Here is a 20759-nt window from a genome sequence, read left to right as displayed (position 1 = left end):
CAAGCTAATTTCCTTGAGTTTACAATGTTCTGTTAAAGATGAGGCAAACTAAGTTGGAAAATGTATAAACTTGCTAGTTCAATAGCATCAGATTTTTTTGTCTTTTTCCATGCTCAGTATCAAATTCAAATAAGCTTTTTTTTTGGCAAATAATCATATTTTCTATGCATAATTTACAGTACCTGGGCCTGAGCCAATGACACAAAACGAATAGTTTGTGTTGTGGTAAAATCTTTCAATGCAAACGTCTAATTTGAATAATCTTGCTTGCTTTGTGGTGTCTTTTATCATTATAGCACTGATATACCGCTAAATAAAGAGTATTACTTTGTTATTAGACTAGGTTGGAGAAATATCGCTTCGTTAAACTTGAAGTAAACTTGCGTTTATGAAGTACAACAAATGGGAAGAAGTAATAAAAAAGCTTTAAATAAAAAAAAAACTTCAGTTGTCCAATTTAGGGAGAGAAAGGGCAAAAAAAAAAAAAAAAAGTCTACAGAGGAGGATGAAGTGCACAAAAGTTGTTCTGTTGCCTGTGAGTGTGGTGTCAGCTTGTCCCAGTCCCTGCGGCCCTCACCGTGCACAGTGGAGGCCTGACGGGAAACCAACAGCAGCTCAGGACATGGCCTCGTTTGTTCACGGTCCCCCCTCTCTGAAAAGAGTTATGCTGTCTGTTTTGAATGGACAGCGTTTTTCTTTGTGTGCTCGATCAAAACAGAGGGCAAAGTTAGTCAGCAAGTTGCATAGTTTCTGCATTCTGATTCTTCAAGCCTCTTTTGTATGAAGTTTAGCACAATGTTTTACACAGTGTTTGACCTGAATGGCATGCTGAAGGTAGGAGCATTTTTCATATCTACAAAATAGAAAAGCGTAGAAAGTAATTTTTTTATAATCAGATTGGATTCATCATTTCTCTGTGGTTGAATGAAATAAGTATAATAATCATAGGGGGTTGAAAACCTTAACTATAAAGCAGAAAAGGACAGAGTGCAGTGCTGCTGAAATATTTATATGCTTTTATCTGATCTATTTCCTAACCACAAGGTATTTGCCTGTGAATCCCTGGCACTTTTGATATTACCTGAAGGCAAATGGTATATAGATTTATACAAGTTATTTACAACAACAGCCAAGCCATTCCTCTGAAAACTAGGCTGCAGATCAAAGGATTGTTTTGATCTCTACTTAGCATATTTGTTTAACCTAGCCAGTGATTCTGAAAAGTGCACAAGCTTTTCGGTGATATGCAGAGCACCCTTTATCCGTCTTTTTCTTCTGTTAGCTCTGGAATTAAGTACTTCCAGTATTTAGGAGACAACTGGATTTGCCAGCTTTTGAAATTTAGTTGCCCACTGCTAGCAGTCTTGGCACTCAGAAATAGATAACTAGGTATGTTCCTCTGCTAATCCTGATCGGCCTTGTAATAGTATTTGCGGACTGTACAGCACTCAATTAGGGCATAATGTGTTATTTTTATTTCCTTTAAGTTGGATTAGATGTGGAAAAAAAAGAACATGTTTGTGTTTTTCCATTTCTGTCTACTGCTTACTGTGTTGCTACTTTGCAAAGTATTGTTTTATACAGTTCCAGTTGGTACAGTTCTCTCCACACAGTATTGTAAAGTGTCAGGAGAAAAACAATGTCCAAGCGCTCTCTAAAAAAGATGCCAGGGCAATCAGGAAATTTTCTGGAATGCTTAAGAGAATGCATATGCACACAATGCCCTAATTCTCTCTTACTTTGGGTTGGGAAAGATGAGCCCAGGTTTATTGAGAGCCAAAAAAGGGGGCAGATGGCTCACAAGAGGGATAAACCTGGGAAGTCATGCTGTAAATGTGTTTTACAGAAAACAATGAAAGGAGCGGACAAAGCGATTGTGGCAAAGTCCTTTGGAAAATGGAAAAGCAGCTCTCTAAGGTCCAGGACCATGGAGAAGCCGGATGAGCCGTCCGAGGAGAGTAAGGAGGCGAGCCTTTCCAACTGCACCTGTGAAGCCCCCCCACTCGGCAAGAAACCAGTCGGTAAAAAGTACTTCACTTTCTTACTTAAAGTCCAGTCAGAGCACCACGTCTCCCTGCTTATTTTTCTTGTGGCAGTTTTAATTATTACTGGAGTGATTTTTTTCTTCTTCCTCTTTTTTTTTTCCTATTTGACTCTCTGGCCTGCCATATCCGGTGAACAAACAAACCACATTGTTGGGCAGGAGAATTCCTTTTGAGGCAAAGTGTGTCTCCGATGATACAGTGTTGCCAGAAAAAGACAAAGCAAAAAATAGCAAACACAAAAACAGTCACAGGTGCATGGGAAAAAGAGAGAAGCGAGTGAATGGTCACTGCGGTCCCCGGGAGGTCTTTCAGTGTTAGCCAGTGCGGTGGGTGGACTTCTGACAAGGACGTTGGTTTGTAGCCAGGTGGAGTGTGTAACTGAGAAAGCTTCTGTTTATTCTTTTCACATGCTAATATGGCTCCTGTGTGACTTAAATGCGGCAAAACTTTTTCTTGGAGTTAGCATTTTTTGTTGTTCCAATACCTGCACTTGTATCACAGCAGTGGACTGATTCAAAGGCTCCGCACTCTTTTATATGAGTTTGGGACGGTGCCAGGGATAGAGATACATCAACTGTGGTGAACATAAAAGGAAAAAAACAACCCTAGTTGAATATTTTCAGTGCAAACAGGTTAAACAGCATCACTGCCATTATTTGTGTCAGAAGTATAATTATAAGACAAGTTTTTATGTATAAACTGACATCAGAGGAGTAATTGTTGGTAAAGTATTTTGGTGAACACTATATGATATATTTATTATCATCTATTTTTTCGTAGGATACTATTTTTATATACTTGTTAAAGGGTCCTCAGAAGTAAATGCCTGAAATCAGGCTTTTGACACTATAAAATGTAAATCTATTTGAAGCAACTTCTGAGAAAATGCACCCCTGTGTGGACAAAGTAAGAACAGTGGGCTATTAGGATAAAATACATGCAATGTAGTTTTTACCTGTCCAGTGTCTCTCTTTACAATGTTACTTTTCAGCTTGTTCATATAAGAAACTATCAGTATTGCCCATATAATCTAAGTATAGCTTATATTTTTGGCCCTCCTATTGTTTAAATCACGGGTACACAAAAGCAATATGGTCTTGCACTTTGAGTCTTTCTATACCTTACAGTGTACAATCTGTAAACAGCTTCAAAGGCAGTGCATCTGCCATCTGCACTTCTAGGAACTCTTCTGCATAGCCATTAAAACAAGCTGTCTCAAAGGACATCATTCGTATTTCAGCCTCAACCCTGAATTACTGTGTGTTCATTATAATTATAAGGGAGGAGTGTTGCCAGGCTAGCCCGCTGAATGCCAGGTGCACACTTCCATAATCTACCATTTTAAACAACTCAGAGCATTAACAAGCGTATCTACGTGCTATTCAGCCATTAGTTCTTTTTGGCTTTCATGTTGAAACTCACATCAGCCATCGGAGCATTTTGTATGCTGCAACAGACGTACAAGAAGAAAGTGCAATACTTTGTTGTGTTCCATTTTCCTAAGCCTGCTTAGGTTATGTGACTGAGCCATGCTGCTGTGTGAAATTTTATCCCGATACTGGCACTGTATCCCTGTGAGGGAGTCTTGTAAAATAGGTTTACTTAGCGCCTTTGCTGGCATTTTCCGAAGATAGCAAATGCACACACAGTGTCCATGATCGGATTAACTGTTCAACAAAATGATGTAACTCTTTGTCTTTCTTGTGTGGCAGAGGTTTCTCCGCTTAAGTTCAGTGGTCACCCTAAGCAGAATAGATGCACTTCAAATCCAGACGTCAGTATTATAATCCACACATTACAAATATAACAGATGACAGGCTTGGTTAATCATTCTTTGTCACAAATATGTGATATGAGGCTGCCTGAAGTGAATCACCCTCCTAAAAATTCACTTGCTTTTTTTTTTTTTTTTTTTTTTCAAAAACACTCCCTCACACTGCACAACAACAACCCATAATTAACACAAATTCTGATTTTTCTATGGCATATAATGAAGTTTGCCTGGTGTTCCTATGTCATGTCGTGACACACCATTTCAATTGCATGTGAAAAGTGTGAAGTTTTCAAAGGGTCCAACATAATGTAAAATATGAAATGTCAAATACATAGAGAACATAATGTTTCACCTGAGGACATGTTGCTATGTATCCGGAGTCACAAGGTGCATCAAGGCAAAACGTTAATTATGTGGTTCATGACAGAAATCAGTTAAAATATCGCCACAAATCTCACTTATTTTCATTTTAATTACTACTATTACTTATTCTTATTTTTTGGATGTGACCATAGCAAACCCAATTCCTCCCCTACACTAGGAAGAAGCAAAATGACTGTTTTCTACTGGAGGTTTAGATGCTTGTTTATCACTTTTAAATACCATCATCTTTGCTGAAATCCCCTCTCAAAAGAACCTTTCACTTGCTGGAATAAATTCAAATTAAAATTTAAATCCCTCTTTGCATTTCTTCAGCCTTTTTTAAAATAGCTGCCTCCTTTTAGAAAGCTGTTTATGTAGTGATCTGTTCATAATCCAGTTTGTTTCTCAACAGCGAAAAACACAGAAATCGTATTATCACTATCTTGGAGAGATGATGCGAGAAATCGGAAAGTATAAATGTCTGGATCTGTGGAAGTTTTCAAAGTTGTAAAGCTGAAAAATATGTGAAAAGCCTCTCAATAAAGTAGTCTTTAACACTGGAATTTGACTTGCAAATCCACTGAAATATAAAGTACATTGTGCTGTAGTTTCTCAAACTCATTTCACCAACCTTTAGATCCCCAATATGAACTCAGTCAACAAATAAAGAATAGTGTTACATGTTTCAGACAACATGAAGACAGTATTTATCATATACTGTAGCTAGGTGGCTCATCAGAAATGTTGACATGTGACATATAGCTATTGAAGTGAGATTAAGTCTCGTCACAGTAAGAAAATCAAGACCAGTCATGCAGATCTCTTTAAACAAGTGTTTTCTATCTTAAAAATTGCTCACCTTCCATTATACAGAGCAAAACAATGTCTAATCAGAACTGTAACAAATATAAACAGAAACGGCAGACATCAACAGGCACTGGCTTTTGATAACAACCAATTTGTGATGTAAAAGGGCAGAGAAGAGGCTATACAGAAGTTCAATTTGCTGAAACTAGATTGGATTTATTGTTTGGAAACAAATTATAATTGTGTATCTAGAAAGTTAACCAAGATTTAAACAAAAGCAAATCAATAACCCACCCCCATTAATCACTCAAAGCCAGCTACTTGTGCTGGAGAAACTTACTTCATAATCAATTTCTTTGTTTTCTTCAAAGGGCATTTGCATTTTAGTTCATGTCACACAGCTTCTTGTATCTGCCACAATCAAAAAATGCAAACCCTCCACATTATAATGGAGGTTTTTCTGTTTCCAAGTGTATATCTCTGAATACTCAAGATGATTTTATCTTATCCTGCAGCAGGCCAAACAAATGTTTTGAGTGGTAGGTTTAACCTCTTTGAAATTCCACATTCTTTCAACCCAAATACAAAATCATATTCCATTAGCTACAACACCTGACACATTTTTTATTAACATATCGGATCCTAAGGTTGTTGCAGGACAGGACTTGGGAAACCAGACAGAAATACCTTCTTTCAGTTGCGTCTAGACACACTATTACGGCCACCGAGGTCATTATCAAAGCACATATTATACACACCTGTTACCATTGTTTAGATGGTCGTTTTTGGCTGAACATTCAAGCTCCTGCCTCACCATTTATAGGCGTATCAACTTCATTGTATGCCTGCGTGAGTGGAAAAAGATGGGCAGGGACCCCCAGACACTCACATCTGCACCTAACCTCTAGATGACACAACAAAGTCACCCCCCAGCCTATGAAAGAAAGACATTGACTGACCAGTCAAGCATTGATTTGTTAAATGTAAGCAATCAGATGCTCTCAGTTGGGGATTGTAAGTATAAGAAGCCAGCTGTGACCACTACCGCTTTTGTGGGTGGATTTAGAGCCGCGGTCATAAAGATGTAAGGGATCTATAACTAAATTCAATCTGCATTTATTCTGTAGTTACAGGGTTTTATAAATAAGAGGCAATTTCTTTTCTGTCTATTAGTAGGATTTTTACATCACAGGTTAATGTTGCAAAACGTATAAGCTCTGCAAAAAAAGAAAAAGTATGAAAGTGGTGATTAAAAAATAACTTTTGCTTTTCACTGAAAGGTATGAGGTAGATAATTTAGACATACGGTTTTACAAGTGTTTAATAAGTTCAGTTGTACGTGACATATTTTGTATTCGTCATTTACTTCTAGTGTATGATATATTGTGGATTTTTTCTACACCTCATTGATTTTTGCTATAACATTTATAAATAACTCAGTTCTTTCAAATTGTCAAAATTTGCTTCATTGTGGCCTTCTTAGTAGCTGTTAGCTTAGCTCCCCATCAGAGTGTCTCCTTGTTTTCCACACTGATAAACTGTATCCAGTGTCTACTAACTATTTACCTACTACTTGTAAGTAAGTTGCACAACCGCACTTTGGGAAAAAATAAAAAGGTTGAATCTCTTTTAACAATTAAATTTGATTTGCATGTACAGGATTAATGCAATCTGCAGTTTTTCTGTGTTGCAAACCTTAAAGACTGGCAGAGGTGGATCCTTCCAATTATGCTGGATATACAGTGCTCAATTTTGGTCCGGTGAAAGCATTAAAAACATTTGTGGGTATTTTTCGTCGTAGCTCCAAATTGTTAGTGCTACATCACAACAGCCATCTCAAAGGTAGGGCCAGATATCCCATAACTTTATTTACTTTAAACCCCTCTATTTTCCCCATGGGGACAAATTACATTTTTTGCAAATTTGAATTAGAATTTGAGTTTGAATTACAATGGATCATGAAATTAAGCTTTAAACACTATGACTTGGCTCTTCTCCCTGACCATGGGACCACATTCGTCTCCTTTTTTAATCACACTTAAAAGATACCACTAAAGTGTGCTTTGTTTTCCTGTTTTGCTTAAAGTTGATTGTTTTCCTCAGCACATGCTCGATGTACCATAAGGTTCAGGAGGTCTCAACATCACATAGTTTACACCACTCTTGACATCATACCCATTTTAAGCAGATGCAAGTCGTACCGTGGATGTAATACTCTCATACGACTGTAGAAATCATCCAGTGTATAGGCACCCATACAGCGCAGCAAATGAAGGGAGGAACTAGTGACCCCCTGTTTGGTTATATAACAAACAACTAAATGTTGTTTTTTTCCTGAGCAGTGCAAACGAGAAACCCCCACTAAAGAATGATTTACATTATTTTTTGCTGATAAGAAAGATCGTTCAGACCTTCAGTATTGAGACAAATAATTAAATGATACAACGTTCATCAAGGCTTGCACTTCATTTGTGTAATTTTGGCTAACATGCACTTTCCGTTACATAAAACTTCACCCCCAAAAGTCAATGTTTTGTATCCTAACACACTTTTAGTCTGTAGTTATTTTATTAGATTTTGATAAGTTGGAAAGACAAACTCCAATATAACCATGGCTGTAGCTTCAGTGGCATCAGTTCAAAGTAGAGTGAGAAAACATCCTATATTTGTCCATAAAACATTTCCAGTGTAATTGAAGTGTCTTCAAAGGACACTGAATAAACATATTGTAAGGTTGCCCATGGTCACACACAATTTGCCCCAAAGGGGATTGCAGGGAAGTAATCTAATCATTTCTTTTAACTGAGACACAGTGACATGCAGTGCAGATAATGATCCCCATGAAAAATGTACTGTTTTTTTCCAAAAGAATATTCCCTGTCTGTTGACATTAACATAAAGATAGTTCTACATCCTGGAGCCATATCAACATCAACATGTACTTATGTTTGTTTCATCATATTTGCATATGCAAATATATATATATTTTTAAATTTAATTCAGTCTTTTTATGTGACTTTGTGTGATAAACAAGCAACGTCAAGTGGTTGCACAATGCGGGTTCAGTACCACCAACAAGAAGCATGTGTGTCATTTTAGACCAAGCTTAAAGCTTTATAGCTGAAATTAACCACAGTTTGATATGGATTTTCACACATCTATCATATTCAATGGCACAGTGGATATGCATTGTTGTTTGGCTGTACTGGCTGCCATGTGAAATTAGTCGTGTTGCTTTGTTGAAATTACAGGGCGGGGTGTTGAATGAGGGGGTTTGTTGAAGTTACACCACTGACATTTTGATCCTGCAGTGCATTAGAAGAATTCAGTTAAACATATTTGTGTAGGTTTCACAGGAGGAAGGTATGGTGCTCAAAACAACAGGGTGCCGTGACACTTCACTTTGCTTACATAATTTACAGCAGAATGCAAAAAAGCTTTTAGACACAGATGTGACCCATTGTAATACCTTTCTAAATGCAATCAAACACTTTCTACAAATATGAGCAGGACTTTTTAAATGTGAACCCTTGTTTGACATGTAATTTTGTCCAACCCACTCCTCTTTCATTTCTCCATCAGCTCTATCCAGTTATGCCCACATTTTCAGTTGATGAAATAGCTTGACAAAAATACTAGTTTATGTTTTGTGTTGGCTCTGAATGAGTTCTCTCTCCCTCTCTCTCTATTTTTTTTTTTTTTTTTTTTTAGGTGTGAGCAGATGTTGAGGCCAAAATAAAATGTTACAATTTGTAATGGTGTTGTTGTGTAGCCATCAATATGTTGTGCTGTCTTGTTGCATGTCAAGATTGCTCAACGTGAGCCGATTCTTTTTTTTCCCCCATAACATTATTTATGTTTTGTCCAGTACATGAAATAATCATCTCTAGAACAAGCTTGTCATGGGATTTCCTGCATCCGCAATCAAAAAACATGTTTCTTAGATTCTTAGAGAGATGATTCTTTGCTTTCATCTGTTTGTACAATTATCAGGTACAAATGGCAAAAAGAGTGTTAAAAAAGAGGGTATGTCTCTTCCCTTTGTATGTCTCTTTTACATTGTACCATGAATTGGCTCTTGAAGACAGTTTGAAATTAGACTTTCAAATGAGGCATTAAACAAGGTGATGATCAACTGCCAAACCTTAAGTAATGATATTCTCCATCCTGAAGTCCCCAGCCTTGCATAACCAAATGCACAAATCACAGAAAAGAGAACTGAAAATTCATTATTATTACATATTGTGTTCGCACGTTGGTCCCAAGGGAAAAAAAGGAGGGGGGCTTAGCCAACAGAAATGCATGTTTGGGTGGCCCCTGCCATCATCTGGGGAAAGACTACGTTTGGATCTCGAAGGGTGTGTGCATATATATCTGTGTGTGTGTGTGTTGCAGAAGGGGGGTGAGGGGTCTCCTTATGGGTATCACTCATTTTAAATCATGAGCCACACCAACCCACCCCCCTTTTTTGCTCCCCTTGCCCCAGGCTCCACCCAGAAGTGTGGTTGCCTTTGTCATTGTAATCTGGCCCTGTTTGCTAAACGCTTCCACTGTTTACTCTCTGCTATGGGGGCTTGTATGAACAGGAGTCAGCAGGACGCAGGGTGACATCACTTTGGCTGGCGGGGTGGGGGGGGGGGTGAGTTTGAAAAGCTGCATTTGTGATGTCTCTGGGCCCCTTTCTTCTTTTATTCTTCGTTGTCTCCATCCAGGCCTGTCGAACGCATGAGCTAACTCAGGAGGCTAACATGGCCTACAGGGAGGAATTACACCTAATTACTTGAATAACTGATCGTCAGCAGCTTTCCATCATCACCAAAAATCATTTCCAGATCTCTACATTTTACTAATAGCCAGACTTTTGCTGACAGAAAATCTCAGACGAATCGTCTTACATTCAAATGGTCAAAGAGAAATAAAAGAGTGTGACAGGTACAAACATTAAAGAGGTGGGGAGTGGGGGTAAATTAACAGACATTTTATATTATCTATTTTTGTTGTTGCCGTAGTGATAAAGTCTCAGACATTGAAACTGGTCTGTTGAGCCATTGTTATCATCCCTGGCCATCTGCTGTTGAGGAGTGACATTCCCTCTCATTTGCATGATGAGTGATGTATGAGGAGCTTGGGAAGGCATATGCCCTGGTCTTATGACAAAAGAAGTAAAACTTTATTTCTAAACAAACACATTTAGGATTGACATCCAAATAAGGCGGAAAAAAATCACCTGTTATAGACGTGTCCTTGCGTGCGCTCCCCTGCATGTAGGATGCATCCTCAGCGAGCGCACACAAATCTGTGGTGTTTGTGCATGTGCCTTTGAGAGCGTGTGCGCGCATGAGTAGAAGCTAGTGCGCGCATCTGCCTCCTTGTGTGCCTGTTTGTGTGTTTTGCGGATGTGGGAGTAGAGTGAGGAGGGGGGTTGGTGGCTGTTGATGTGCAAATGTGCATCATGCTGAAGGGCTGTGAATGGGGAGGTGTGACGTAAAAAGGGACCCGAACGCAGGTGCTTATCTCGAGGCTGTCAAAGGCACAGTATGTCATATTCCTGGGGAGTACCTTTCAAAGCCACAGCACCAGCTCAGCTATCAAGAGACTGGGAGAAAATCAAACTTTTTGGATCACAGCAATAGGTTGGTGTCAAAGTTCTTTCTATTTTGTGTACTGTCAGTTTAGTCAGCATTTATTATCATTGATATGCTGAGCATATCGTGTGTAATTATCAAGTCTTTGCTGTTAGATGCCGTCTTTTCAAATCCAAAACATGAGCTAAAATGTGAAAGTTCAAAACTTATTCAGATTTACTCAGCTATAAAACTTGTTTTCTGTAGATTTTAAATTACTTATATGGAAAGAAAAAAATATGCACACAAAGGCTTTGAGCTGTGTCAAAGGGTATTTAATTTTTTTTGTTGTAAACATTGCATGCTTGATACGGAGCAGTGCTCTTACAATCTTCACTGGTAAACGAGTGCAGCTTCTGTCCAGGTTTCAGACAGTTTGAGAGGAGATTAAATGGCTCAAACTGCTTTTTGAGAGGTATGACCTATTTTTGATCATCCAGATAGCACGAGATACTGTCTACCTAGATTAGATCCACTGCATTTGTGTGGAGTATAAGCTTGTCTTAGAAGAACACATGTTCGTATTGTGTGAGGAGACAAAGCATTGCCAGGTTGCCTGTGGCTTTGACAGTGACAGCTGTACATACAAGACCACTGAGCCTAATGCACTTAAACATTGACTCTGTGTTCCAATAACATGTTTGAGTAGTCATTCAAGTATTTTACTGCATCCTGTTCTGGCTTTCTGTAATATGTATTCTAAATCCAAAAACTGTATTCTTGCTCTAATGTAGTGTTGCTGCAGAATTATCAGTTTCTATATTTCAGTCAAGACGGCACATTTTAGATTTGTACACATTTAGCATTGGCAAAGCAGTACATTTTGTTCTGAATTTGTGCAATTATTTGCATTGTAACCGTGGCAAAGTTTTGAAAACTATATGCTAATAATGAGAATGGAGAGATATTAACACAGTCTGCGAGTGAACTTTTGTGTCAGACGTGGGCAAGACTTAGCTTTGAACACATTGTAAAGGGTCATAGCACTCGACAGTCTCCAGAGCAACTATTGATTTAGGAGGCTAGATGCTGGTTAGAAAAGTTCATCATTTACTAGAAACTTGCGGCGCACTAATGGTTCAGAATTTACTCCTGTAACCCATGTTGGGTCTGGGTTAGTTTATGAACTCACGATACTTCTGATAAGATCTCATTTTCTTTGCTTTGAGCAGCAGTATATTCACAAAATGTATTTGATTAAGTAATCTTAAGATCTGACCATGTCTGTTATGTTGGCAAGTCATTTCTAGTGCCATATACATTATGTTGGAGCGATTATCCTGCCCTCTGTTCCTTTAAAAAAAAAAAATCCTGATCTGGAGAATTCATTATTTTTATTTAGTTTTTATATTTGGTGAAATACCGGTTACTATTCTGTCCAGTTCAATCAGATTTGTATAATTTTTTGCTTGTAATCTTTTACATCTCACGATAAACCTAAAAAGAAGCCACAAAGGACATTCTACAATTTATGATTGAAAACTTTTATCCAGTGATAAAGGTATAGTGAAAATATTGATACAAAGTTATAACTCTACACTTTGTTTTATTTGTAAAAGCAACTCAGCCTGAGTCAGGTCCGTGTGGTGAGGCAGAGATAAGTAAGAGGTATTATTCCTGTCCGTTCCACACCCTCCTCTTGAAAGCACAGGGATGTTAGTTGCTACACAACACATTAACGTAACCTCTGTTTGCCTTCAGGAGCTGTCCATGGTACCTGCCGCCCAGCAAATGTATTAACAAACTCAAAAACTCCTTCGCATTTCTACGTAACACAATATGGGAGTCCGGAATTTTGATTTGAATACATTTAATTTTATTTGTGCTGAAATGTTAAAAGAAAAAAAAAAAATCTTTAGGATCACAAAGCCATTTCCAGCCATTTAAAAAAAAAGTTTAATGTTAGTCAAATTCTGTGTTTACTGTAACTGTAAAAATAGCTACATGTACATATCACTTTAATATACGCTCTGTTACCTGTTTCCCCTCCCTACTCAAACTTCAGTTAGTTAATCCATGAAAATGAATTATGTGGATTTAAATCAAAAAGGTCTCAGAAATGATCCATCTGCTGTTGAGCAGCTGGTGAAAGGATAAATGTAATTAATTACTTAACTTTTGAACAGTATTCCAGAAAAACAGTTCTATTTGTGTGTTGTACCGAAAAAAGTAAACCAACAGTGTAAACAATACCTTGCAATTTTTTTTCCCGTCAGTACAATAAAGTTTATATATATATATAAATATGTATATATGTTAAATATGAAGAAGTATTTCCATGTAGCCTATGAGGTCTAAAAATAGTTTAGTTTTAGTTTTTTAGTGCAGTCCTAAATTTATCATAAAGGGACTTTATTACTCAGAAGAATATCACTGATATTGCACATATTCAAAGCCAGGCTTTGATGAAACATAAATGATAGATAATTATCCACATGGGATTCCAGATAACATAGCTTTATATAAATGAATCAGACACACATTTATTAAATTTTTTTCCTGGTTGTTTTTTTTTTTTTAAGTAAATTTATCCCAATCAGACAATCTTAATCTAGGCTTTCAGTGATCATTTTAATATTAAAAAAAAAATGGTATATATCTAAAATTTGAAATGATATTTTCCACAATTTTTGAGTTATAATGTCACATACGTTTATGAGTCGTTGTATATTACTCACTGAGAAGTATAAAACGACACGATCTAAAAATGTCACCAATGTAGAATGAGGTGGGATTTTCCTAAAAAGATAATAAAAGACAGCAGAGAAATCCTTTTAGTGAATACATCTATTTGGTTGACAGGGCAAGACTATGAAATGTTCCCAATTAAAATTACATGGGATTTTTTTCTCCACCTTTCTTTATTCTAAATATATTTCAGAATTTACCTTGATTGTAATGTACCTCATTGGCTGTGGTTCTATTTGTTGGCCAAACTATAAAGGATCTGCTTATACCCTTGTGGGTTGGGAAGAATTAGGATTTATGAATTTATTTTCTCTGTTGTATTGTTTAAACAGCTTTGGTTTAGTTTTGATCCCTTCCTCTTGCCTTTGAGGCTGTTCCACGGTGTCAGCTGTTGACTGATAGTAAGAGAACTGCCTCACAGTGTGAATGAAAGAAAACTAGCGGTTGGTAAACACTGATAAGGGATAAATAGAAAGCGGTCAGGCAGAGATAGTTCTGTGGGAGCCCAGATTGTGTGCGGTCTGTTAAAATGAGATTCTGAGCCTGTCCTTTTTATTCTTCCTCCCCTCCCTTCCCCTCCCCTCCGCGGCGTTTGTCTGGAAAATCTCCAGTGACCCGGCTCGGCAGTCCCAGGCTGCAGTATTCTCTTTTTGTATTTGTTTTGTTTTCTAACAAGGGTCAAGTTGGCCAATAGACATGTCCCTGATGCTTATAGACAGCTGTCATGACTTCAAGTGCTTACAATAGTTACATTTTACTGGCAATCATGGTTCTGCACCAACAAACACAGCAATGAGAGATTTGTCAATAAGCTAAATCTCTGTACAATTTTAGGCATTCAGAGAACAAGTTCTTATCATTATTATTATTTTTATCTATTGTCAAAAATGTAATTCCACAATTCTTAATTTTTTTTTAAAAGCTTCTGAACATCCTTTCTTAATATCTAAACTATTATCATCAAGTCGCGGCTATGTTTGTATATCACCAAGTTACTTACATTACAGTGATATAATTACACTTTTGCTGTCACTGTAGATCATTAGAAATACAGTGCTCGGTTCAAATTGCTCATAATGAATATTATATTTATACATGAACCTACTTATAAGGTAACCTGTTTGTTTATCTATTTTTTGTCATATTTCTTATTTCTGTGGTGAATCTGTCTTTTATACTCCTGAAAAGACCTTCAAAGATCTTACCTTGAGGATCACCATGTGGTGTATTTACACAGAAAATAATTCAGCTCATTGTAGCCCAGCAGCTAATGAGATTGGTTGTTAAGTGAATGACACAATAGCTTCAAAACAGAAGGAAAAAAGAAAGAAAGATAGAGAGAAAGAAAGAATTCCCTGCACAGACACACACACACACACACACACACACACACACACACACACACACACACACACACACACACACACACACACACACACACACACACACACACACACACTCAGCCCAAGCACACACACTCGTGCAGCAGCGAGACTCTGGACTACCCTGTACCCCACCTCAATATCCTTGTGCTCCGTCTCCTCCCCGATGCCCCTGTGAGATGCAAAACAAAGGCTAAAAGGGCCATGGTAAGTCAAGCTTGCGATTCTGCCCTGTCGGAACTGTTAACATGAGAGCATTTAGATGTAGGAGACAAGTGATTCTGTTTGTCTGTGGAAGGATGTGTTGTGTTGTCTCAGCCTCAGGCTCTGATAATTAGATTCATGGCCAAGTCAATAACAGAGATGCTGTTTTATGAGACTCAGAGTAAGAATTACCACTTTTCACTTGATCGTTCTTAACTTCTGGTTTGCTGCTAAAACTAACTGTTGGCTTCTAACTTAGAGTTAGTATGTATCGCAGATATAACTTGTTTTTATTTTCAAAACAATCCAGGTTAATTTGTGTGTGTGTGTGTGTGTGTGTGTGTGTGTGTGTTAGTGGTGAAGGTTACCCTAAAATGTTTTAATGTTGATCCATGATTAAAGTTTCAGTCAGTGTAGGTTATCTAAAAATCAGTGAAATGTATAATACAATAGAGAATAGGATGGCTGCACAGAAGAGGATCTTGTTAAGCACCCAGGCTCAGTTTGTATTGATTGCTGAATTACTTATTTACTCACTTATAAGTAAAAAGATGTTGTTTCACTCTAAATAGACTGTTTGAATGTTGTGGGCATGTCTTTTACCTTTCCTCAGATTTTTTTTAGTTTTTTTTTTATCTTCAGAAGAGTTTTACCAGGGCATCAGTAGAGATTGCTGTATAAAATTCAAGTGCATTAGCTTATCATGCTCTACGGTCAAGCTGGAAAGTGGGTTAAAGTCCATGGTGTATATTAAACCCTGGACTTAAGTCAAATTTACATTTTGTCAAAGATTACTCCTATTATTGATGCACATAATCATATTCATGGACCATCTGCTGATTTGGCAAGCATGGATCAAACTCACAAAACAGCCCTGCTAACCTTTTAAGTACAAAATAGTCTGGCTTAACTCTGCTATCACAGAAGTGTTCGTGTGTGTGTGTGTGTGTGCGTGCGTGTGAGAGAGAGTGTGAGAGATTGGATAATACTTAATTTAGATCCTCCAGGCTGCTCATGCCATATTTTATTTTATCGTGATCGCTTTGGTAGCAGACCAGGACTTGTGTTTGAACAACTGAGCAAATAATGTTCGTCTGACAATAAGCAAAATCAGGGTGCAAGGAATCTGATTAAACTCTGGACAACAGTGTACACTTCTCAGTTTCTATCAGTAGCCATGGTTACGAGGGTTTCACGGTGCAGCGTTGCACACTTCCACCTGGATGTGAATGACTGTAACCGGCTCACCTCTTGACTGTAATAAAGCACTGCTTCAGGCTTCTGATCACTGATATAGTCCCGAACTATGTCCCCATGTGTGTTTCGCAGAAATAGGAATTCACCACCGGGCATCGTTACTGCATGAAATACTTATGTTCGACTCATTCCAAACAAAGCTTACGCAGATTGAGAATTCATATGCCAGAGGTAAATCCGAGTTAACACGGATTTATACTGGCATGAGTTAAAGGACTAGAGTTTGTAATCCAGGTGGCCAAGGGATTTTACCATACAGTGGCAAAAATCACTTAAAACTCCCCCAACATCCCGAGCCATTGAGCTCAGTGAGCAGACAGACTGTTCAGAATCGATGACAAAAAAAAACAATATCGGAGCTGGACTTGTGTTTGTGTATCTGCATGTTTACATATTTGTTTGTGCTCATATGTGAACATGTTTGCTTCCTATATGTATCTAATTAGTACTAAAGGGGGTTGTTTAAACTAAGACCATGACAGATTGGTATCATTCTTCTGTAACACGGTAGGCGAGGTGTATTGGGACTACTGGCTTGCATCTGCCTAAAAATCAGTAGAGCAAATGAAAATACACATTATCCAACTGCCCATTCTCCACCAAATCAATCAAAGTCATTTTAATACCCTGGTAATTGATGTTTTAAAAGTCTTTGATCACCCTACCCAACACATTTTAAATAATGAGTGAAAGAGCCAACTCTTCAAATGTATGCATTCGCGTGTGTGTGTGTGTGTGTGAGTGTGCACAGCCGTGTTCACATGTGCACATGTATGAGGAGGACACAGGAGCGGAGATAGAGTGGAGTTGTTTAATGACAGGAACAGCTGACTCATTTAGAGAGAGCAGTGAAAGGTAATTAACCCTGGGAAAACTACAGCTGCCATGCGAGCTGTTCACTTCAGCGCAATCTGATTAGGAATCACTGCTCAAGTCCCTGACTCCTTTCAGACACTGTGTGCTTGAGGTAAACTTTTCCTTTGCCCCAGAGGAGCCCCACAGCATAAGAGACCTGTCTTTTGTGACGGGGGATTAGCTGGAACGGTTACTACGTGTCTCCAAATTGGAGACCACCTGGTAGCATTCATGCAACCTCCTCCATGAAAGGGGCTCCTCCGGCAGGAACAATGAGCTGGATTACTCTGCTCATTGTTGCACCAGGGATTGAACTTCTTTTTCCCCAAACACCTGTCCCCAAATTAGACAGGTTCGAAAAAAGCATGTACATGGTAGAATTCAAAGATTCGGGCTAACACAAGAGCGGTTTGGCAAGCTGGAGACTTGCCAGTTGATGAATTGTGTGCCGCTCCATTTATTATGCTATTGATGGACGGTACAGTGAAAGAGGATACACATTTTATCTGTCTTAATATTTTGGTGTTCTTAATTGGTTTGAAATTCACAAATAAAATAGCAAATCATCTAATCTCCTTTCATAAGATAAGGGAACTAAAAGCACCAGAAATGTGGTCAAAAAACAGAAATTGGCTCTTTGATGTTGGAAGAAACAATCTGGACTTGGTGCCTCCGTGTGGTCCGGCTCCAGATGAACTCAATTTAGAGGGAAGGCTCTGGGATGACTTTGGAAAGCGATTACAAGATTCATAAATCACCTCGGCAAAGGTGTCACCATCTGACTCTTTCATGGGACTCTTGCTAAGTGCGTCCAATAACAAGTTTCCCCTGTAGTTATGCCATCATAACAAATCATTGAAGCGATAGTGGCTAGCCAGGCTCCTAATTGTCTGTTAAGAATTCTGTGAGCTGTGTTCTTTTATTGAAGCATCTCTGTCTTGGTGATAAGATGCCAATACGCTTCTCTATAAAAGTACTCTTTGGCAAAAGGCACAAACACTTTGCTTGGCCGTCAGGGTAGCTGTGAGGCTGTTATATCTGAAATCGCAGTTGACTTCAAGATTTTCCCGGTGTCTGCGTGAATCCAGAAGCCTCTATTACACAGAGGGATGCTCATAAATTGCTGGCAGAATTTCTCGCTCTCTCTCTGTCTTTTTTTTTTTTAATTTTGAAGATGCAGGTTTTTTAAATTGAATACTTATAAGGAATATATGTACGCATACGCATGTAAAAGTCAAATAACATATTTACTTTGAACCAGAAATGAGTGTTTCAGACTGCTCGGGATTTTTTTCCTTCTGTTTCAGTTGAAGTATATTAAAATTGTTATAAAAAAAAGTAATTTTGCTTGTATAGTTAAGTCTCAATAAACTTTCAGTTTTTCTATGAAGAAATATGATATTTTGAAATTCAAATGGGGGAAAAAAAAAATTCAGTTTCAGGTTAAAGTAAACTTCTTAAACCTTTTTTGACCCCTCTGACTTTTTCTTGGTTGTTTCAATGTCCATCTGATATATATCTGATGTCTTCTTGGCCAATAAACAAACAAATAAAAAATAAACAAACAAACAAATACATAGATAAATAAATAAAGGTTGTTTATCTAAATACTTTTAACAGTTGGTCTCTGACCAACGTTTAATTTACTCTCCATGAAACCATTTGCATCTCAATGAAAAATAGCTCAGCTCTCCCCAGAATAGGTGTGAGCGCTTTCCAAGCAGGTGTATCGCTACCAGCTCACCTCTTGCTCTGTATGTTGAGCCGACTGTCTTCACACCCCAAACCTCCTATGGAGTAAATATGAATTGCAATCAGGTAAATATATCCCCACAGACCTTCATTACAAGGGAATATGAAAGTAAAAGGTCTTATCTCCCGCCGTTTGCTTTTTATTATACATAAACGGAAAACACTTAGCATGTAAAATTAATGTGAAAATTATTCCCGGGGTAAACTATAAACACAAAAGTTACCCCGCACATTTACCCTTTTTTTCTCCTTCCCCTAGATCAGAGTGTAATTGCCAGTAATCAGGTCTGTTTGCTGCTGATAAAACCACTCTGAATGCGAGGAACCCTCTTTGTGTGATGACTCAATTATGCCAGAAGTGGCTCATCAAACCTGGCCCATCAGCTGCTTTAATAAATAAGGAGGAAAACTTGCTGCAGGCGCATTATAATTCCATTCATTCCATAATTAAATCCATTCCAGTTTTAACCCTTCACTCAGTGTGCTTCTGGAGGAGGAAACAAAAACAAGGAGCGTAAGGGGGGTGTGGGGGGAGTACACACCAGACAGTGACCTTGCACAGAGCACCCATCCGTTCCCTATAATTCAAAATGATACTGTTGAAGAAAGGTTAAGAGAAAAAGACTCACGGAGAAAAGGATGGGAATCAGTTAATATGGTGCTCCTGTTTTTTATGTATGCATTGTTTCCACACACAGCCTTAGACAGTAATTATATTAAAAGAGTAATCTAATCATAACAGTTGGTTGGTTGAGAGTGCAGCACTGACATTTTAAAATCTTATTTTGTGTAATCTCATTTGCCTCTATCATCTCGCCTGTACCCACTATCTAAAGGAAATGTAAATAATGTAATTAATTTTATGGTCTCCAGAATCTTACTTTGCTACTCTGGCCTGCTTTATTGGTTTAAAGATGAGGTATCAGCACAGGGTTTTTTTTTCTTTCTTTTTTTTTTTTTTACTTCATCGCAATAATGTCTGTGTTAATTACATGAGAGTGTCCCAAGTGCACGGATAAGCTGGGAACAGGGGGACACAAAGACTCAAGGTCAGTGATGAATATCCACAGCAGCTGCAGCGTATTAATAAGGCATTATATGAAAATCATAATAATAGCATCACTCACAACAAAATGTGAGAGTGTGGTTTGAGTAATGTCAGGAGCGTCGGATGTTTTACACACATTTGCTCTCCACCGTCTCAGCTTGGATCCAGGCTCTCTGATAATGGTGCGATGCAATGGTTATTCATGACTGCTGGACTGGGAAGGTCTCTCTTTTTCTTTTTCCCCAGTCGCAGCCCATTCTCTCCACCGTGGTGGGAATGCTAGCAGATGGGGTTAGGGGGGAATGGGCTGGGCTCAAGGACAGTTAGCTGCCAGATTAACACATAGAAAATCTCATAGACCCTCAGCATCAGGCAGCCTCATTCCCCCCTGAGAAATCTCCCCTATTCGCAGTGAAACAGCTCTCTGAGAAGGGTTATTTATGTAGGGGCGTGTGTGCTGTGTGTGTGTGTGTGTGTGTGTGTGTGTGTGTGTGTGTGTGTGTGTGTGTGTGTGTGTGTGTGTGTGTGTGTGTGTGTGTGTGTGTGTGTTGAGGAGGAATGAGTATGATTCAGCAGATGACGAACCGGCCCGTATAGTAGTAGGCTAAGTCTTTTTTCATATGCTAATGACACTAAGTGAATACCACCCCACCCCCATGGCCTTTTCCCCAGCTCCCCACCTTCTTCTTTTTCCCCAGTTTTGTTTTTCTGGGGAAACATTCTGTGAGCTATAATTAAGAAGATGTTGTTTTTTTTCCAATGCTAACAGAAATGAATAATTCCATAATAAGATCTGTGAAGTGAAGAGGCTTAATATACTCATTGTGTTCATCCTTGTTTTCCCTCTTGGATATTTTGTATTAATTAGAAGAGAGCAATTTGATCACTGTTAAGCATTCAATTTACACCATGTTCCATATTCCTTGTTAGATATTAATATGCTCTTTTCCACCGATTTCT

General features: G+C 38.3%; 1 protein-coding gene across 5 annotated transcripts in view; it reads left to right on the top strand.

Moving 5' to 3' along the window:
• The first annotated feature begins 702 nt into the window (after positions 1-702).
• st18 (ST18 C2H2C-type zinc finger transcription factor) overlaps positions 703-20759 on the top strand; it is a 41595-nt gene continuing 21538 nt past the window's right edge. For 2 of the 5 annotated variants that reach the window (XM_061732477.1, XM_061732476.1), the window contains exons 1-2: positions 703-834; positions 1847-2021. In XM_061732477.1, coding sequence (XP_061588461.1) covers positions 781-834; positions 1847-2021 — 229 coding nt within the window. In that variant the 5' untranslated portion in view covers positions 703-780. Of the gene's footprint in view, positions 835-1846; positions 2029-10448; positions 10623-20759 lie in introns of those variants that run through there. The other 3 variants (XM_061732478.1, XM_061732479.1, XM_061732480.1) reach the window with 3 other exon arrangements.

The sequence above is a fragment of the Cololabis saira genome, chromosome 10, assembly GCF_033807715.1.
Source record: "Cololabis saira isolate AMF1-May2022 chromosome 10, fColSai1.1, whole genome shotgun sequence".
NCBI lineage: Eukaryota > Metazoa > Chordata > Actinopteri > Beloniformes > Belonidae > Cololabis > Cololabis saira.
The sequence above is the reverse complement of the archived record's forward strand: the minus strand, read 5'-3'. Positions and strand labels throughout refer to the sequence as shown.